At 39.6% G+C, this 5000-nt stretch overlaps 2 protein-coding genes across 5 annotated transcripts in view; one reads left to right on the top strand and one right to left on the bottom strand.

Moving 5' to 3' along the window:
• mtmr6 (myotubularin related protein 6) overlaps positions 1-109 on the bottom strand; it is a 17916-nt gene extending 17807 nt beyond the window's left edge. For both annotated transcript variants that reach the window (XR_007139490.1, XM_027152591.2), the window contains exon 1: positions 1-109. This exon is cut by the window's left edge and continues 75 nt beyond it. The gene's annotated coding sequence lies outside the window, so the exon portion shown is untranslated.
• Positions 110-312: 203 nt separating this feature from the next.
• nup58 (nucleoporin 58) overlaps positions 313-5000 on the top strand; it is a 17143-nt gene continuing 12455 nt past the window's right edge. For all 3 annotated transcript variants that reach the window (XM_027152594.2, XM_027152593.2, XM_027152592.2), the window contains exons 1-6: positions 313-878; positions 2308-2468; positions 2554-2586; positions 2828-3109; positions 4637-4805; positions 4898-4963. In XM_027152594.2, the coding sequence (XP_027008395.1) occupies positions 802-878; positions 2308-2468; positions 2554-2586; positions 2828-3109; positions 4637-4805; positions 4898-4963 (788 nt within the window). In that variant the 5' untranslated portion in view covers positions 313-801. The remainder of the gene's footprint in view (positions 879-2307; positions 2469-2553; positions 2587-2827; positions 3110-4636; positions 4806-4897; positions 4964-5000) is intronic.

Here is a 5000-nt window from a genome sequence, read left to right as displayed (position 1 = left end):
TGTAAAAGGAAAAGATCGCACATGAAAAAGCGATGAAATATCAGTTGTCTCTATGAAGCAACACCCCAATGAACAATGTTTCTGATGTGGCTCAATGTTATTATTTACCACAACTGTATTCCGGAATCTGTCCTGTGATTGGATAAAAAGTGTCTAATTAAAATCACGCTACCCAATCCGAAGCGCGATCTTAAAAGCGTCATCGCGCAGGAGGCGGGGCTTGAATTCAGAATACGGGTGAGGAAAAAAAGACACTTCTTATTTATTTTCCGGTTTGCACTTCCTGCTTGGGCGGAGCTTTCAAAACAAATCAGTTACTTTCTAAATTGCTGACAAATTGTGTTTAAAAAACGGATATTTAAAAGTGAGATATTTGAAAGTGTTTTGTGTAAAAAAAATAATATATATATATATATTTTATTTTTTATTTTGTATAGCCGTTAAACTGAGTTTTATTATATCTTCCAGCACATTCGTGGCGCTAATGAGCAGTAAAAGTAAAAAAACAACAATATTGAGCGCGGAAACAAACTCGTGCAGATTTTATTTCTATTAGTATTATTATTAGTATTATTTTAAAGCTATAGCGTAATTTTCTCGTTGTGATATTATTTATTGTAGGTATTGAAAGTATATATTTAATGGTCGGTGTTTGTAGTGTCGGTCTTTTCCCGAGTTTAAGGTTTTTGGGCCCGCACGAGGACACAATGGTGACAAGTTAGCATCGTTAGCTAACGTTTACATTCGCCTCAGACTGAGTAACAGAGACATAAATAATAATAATAAGAATAATAGTGACAAATGTCGGGGTTTAACTTTGGAACAACTGCCCTGGGCACTACTAACACTGGGGGCTTTTCCTTTGGAGCAGCAGGCAGGTGAGTGCGTGTAAAAGTTCATCTGTGAAGTAAACTAACACACAGTAAACATTATTACTCCTCTGTGTATCATCATGTTCATCACCACACGTTTAACCACCATTATTTTATGAAAATGGGTTAAATTCTCATTAAAACCTGCCTGCAGACCTCGGGGCAATTTGATCCGGCTGGAAAGTTTAATGTGTCATAACTTGGGTTTTCTTCCACATATTTGCCTGAAAATCACCAGCACTTTTTCAGAACTTTTTTCAGAACTAATTTTTGTCTATTTTCGTTGAACTATGTGTTTGTGAAATAACTACATTCCTCTTCAGGTCCTCCCGGGTCAATTTGACCCCGCCACATTTAGTGGGGCAATAGGTCACACTTTTGCCCTTTTCAGCGCAATGAACATACATAAAGACACAAAAATGTCCACTAAACACCACCGAAACAACACACACACACACACACACACACACACACACACACACACACACACAAGCATTGGGCATTGCAATTCATTAGGCCTCCAGAAAAAAAACAAAAGCTACTCATTTGTAAATATATCAAGAATGGCGATAATTGTATAATTTTTGATTTATAAGCATTCAAGTCAATTTGACCTGAATTAGAAAAAACTAACATTAAAAATAGTCAAAAAGGTTTAAAAAAATCTCCTGGCTTTGAAATATACCAGCCTATAATAATGCATCAACTTTTGTGCCTCTATAGTGCAAATAATTCAAAATTTCAGGTTTTTTTTGTTTTTGTTTTTTTTTACTAAAAAATGAGGCATTTTTGTATATAGATGAGGTTTATTATACTAAATATTATTAAAAAAAATATATATATATATATATATGTTAATATGTTGGAAACAAGTTAGACAAAAAAGGCTATCATATATACTTTATTTTTAATAAGCAGTTAAATAGACGCTTATTTCATACGTTATTTAGATATTGTAGGGTTATAAGTCAAAACTGTATAATTTTATATACGTTTAAATACATTTTATACTTTTATATACGTATATATATATGTTTACATACTTGATTATTTGTTTAATTTAAAGATTTGTGCATGATCTATTAAGCTGATATGATTGGTTAGTGTAACTGTGATTGACAGGTGAGAGAGTGTATGCTCCTCCCATCAGGAGACTATGGCGGATTTTGTTATTTTGGACTCCCAGTTGAGGACAATGGGGTCATTGTGGTGGTCAGGATTCAGACTCGTCATCTCTAAGAAGATTTTGAGAGAGAGTCGTTTACAGAAACACAATTCCCTTTTAGGGGCTGGTTAAAAATCACAACTGTTTTTTTAAAACGAATCCTGGTGTGATTTTCAGGGGACGTCTGTATACTAGGGTCACTTTTAGAAAAGACTCAAGCTTTGGAACAGTTTCTTCTATTGAATTTGAAATTGTTTCCGCATCCTTTAGTGCCCCTGCTGCAGGATCCGGTGGCTTCAACTTTGGTGGTCTGGGTGCAGCTCCTTCCAGCACCAACACTACAACCACCACCACCTCGTCCCTGGGCCTCGGTGGCAACCTGTTCGCCCAGAAACCGGCCACTGGGTTCTCTTTTAACACACCTGCCTCAGGTATGAGTGCTGTTCAAACCTCCACTGATCCAATTAATGATCACTATAAATGTGTTTATAAAATTATTTTGTATGTTTGTTGTAGGAGCTGTTGCACCATCCACCGGCCTCACTTTAGGTAAGCTGTAACTGTTAAGAAAAGACAGTTGTTCTGCGGCAACATTTTATTTCTGAACGATTTGCCGATTGCGAATCGTTGGGCCGAGCCGACACTGAGTCGATTCAGAGTCGTGTAGATTCAAAGGAGATTCACTAGAGCTTGTTGTCAGGTTGTTTACGATTATTCACTATAATGCTTACATGTTTCCTTTAAGGGATGTTGTTGAAACAGAATGATTTACAGCCGTCTCATTTCTCAGGAACTCCCGCCACCACTTCTGCTCCAACCGCCGCCTCCACCGCGGGTTTCGGATTTGGTTTTGGAAAGCCGGCGGCTTCGGCGAGTCCGTTTTCTCTGAGCACCTCCAGCACCTCCACGGCCCCTGCAGCTACTGGTCTTACCCTGGGCTCCGTCATCACCTCATCAGCACCTCAGAGTGGATTATCTTCAGGGTTCTCACTCAACCTGGGAGGAGGGGCCGTTTCCTCCGCTCCACCCACCGGGCTCAGCCTAGGCTCCTCGCTTTTCTCCAGCTCAACAGGTGAGAACGCACTCAGGACATAACACGTAACACACACTGGGTTTGTTCTCCTACTTCCTGTGGTTCTTTAGGCAGGCGAGAATTCTGCAATCAGGCGTCAAAGTGAACTGAAAGCTATTTGACTCTAAATCGACTCATCTGCAGGAAGTGAATCAAATGAATCATTTTGCAAAAACAATAATTTTGCAAACGATTCAAAAGAATCAATTTTATTCTGACTGAGCAAAAAATGTGAAGCTCCCTAAAAAAGGCTTTAGAATATTAGAGCAACTGTTGAATTAAAAGTTACCCAATGGTCCACCATCACATTCACAGTTTACTTCACAGCTTTTAATCTTCGTAATCTTTTTAATCTTTTAATCTTTCACCACCGTCTTTCTTCCCTGCTGATTTGCATGTATGTGACTGACTTATAGGCTGCATTTTGTTTAACAAAGCAGTCTGTCCTAACACACACTGACGTCCTCTGTTCTCCAGTTTATCTTCATTTTCGTTGTTTTATATCCGTTTATTCGGACATTTCTGCTGTTAAGTATCAGACGATCACTGGGATCTTTTTTCCATTTTTTCATGCATGGATTCTTGTTTCTCATCTTCTCACCTTCCTGCTTTTTCCTGGTAAAGTATCAGATTCTGTTCACACACAAGCCTCCTGAGAATTTCATGATCCTCACACACTACATCATGTGTTTTTTTTTTTGTTTTGTTTTTTCTACTTCCTGTATCAGCGTTTCAGTGTTAAAGTTTGTTCCTTAACTTTTTATTTACTTTCTCCTGCTTTCTATTTTGTCTTCCTCTGATTAAAAGTTTGTATGTTTATTGTTTATCTGGTTTGTTTAAGTGTACGGTGAGTTGTAGGTTAGCGTACGAGTCACTCACCCGGGATCCAGACCGTCCGATCCGACATTTCTCTGATGCATCGTGTTTTACGTTCCGTCCTGAAGGACCTGAAGCGCTGATCCTGTTCTCTAACGTTTTGAACAAGGAACCGATTGAAGGTGGTCGTAAATGAAGCTTGTTGAGTCCCACTGACTTTAACGCCACCTTTCTACTGATTTGCATTGTTTTCCTTTAAAGTTTCCTTTTGGGTATCGCTCAGTCTTATGGCGCACACCTTCTCTGTCGTTCCGCGTTCTCCTTCGGCACCTGTACTTCCGGCTTCCTGTGATGTCACATCCTGCCATATATATTCCAGATGCCATTTAGAAGAAGAAACGGCAGATTGCGATGAGCATCCTGGCTTTTAATATAACCGCTTGTCCATCGTGCAGAGGCAACGTTGTCGTGGCGTTCAGAGGCGACGTTGTCGTGACGTTCTGTGGACAAAAGAGTTCTATGATCAGGCAAACAGTTGTTGGTTACGAGCCGTGCCGAGTCGCATCCCTCACACTCCTCTTCTCCAAAATGATGAAGACTTTAATCTGATGTGTTTTGTCTTTATTATATATTGTTACCTTATCGCTTCATTTCAGATTCTGAGACTTTTATTCTGCTGCTTTACTCCATGTCGTGTTGGCCGTGTTTCAGGTCTTGGGCAGTCGACTCTGGGTGGAGGTCTGACTTTAGGTGGTTTGCTCTCAGCCTCCACGGCAGCTACGGCTCCCGTCGCCCAAGTGCCTAGTGTGGGGTTGGGTGGAGTCGACTTCAGCACCTCATCGGAAAAGAAGAGCGATAAATTATCTGGTGCTCGACCAGAGTGAGTTTAATAATAAATAAAAACCTGCTACAGGCTTTTATTTTTCTCTTTGTTGCTCTGATTTGTTGTAATTATTGTTTTGTTTTCTGTAGAGACAGTAAAGCGCTGAAAGATGAAAACCTGCCTGCTCCGATCTGTCAGGATGTCGACAACTTCCAGTACGTTCTGTCCTTTTTTTGTTTTGAACTTTTATTT

The sequence above is a fragment of the Tachysurus fulvidraco genome, chromosome 25, assembly GCF_022655615.1.
Source record: "Tachysurus fulvidraco isolate hzauxx_2018 chromosome 25, HZAU_PFXX_2.0, whole genome shotgun sequence".
Lineage (NCBI taxonomy): Eukaryota > Metazoa > Chordata > Actinopteri > Siluriformes > Bagridae > Tachysurus > Tachysurus fulvidraco.
The sequence above is the reverse complement of the archived record's forward strand: the minus strand, read 5'-3'. Positions and strand labels throughout refer to the sequence as shown.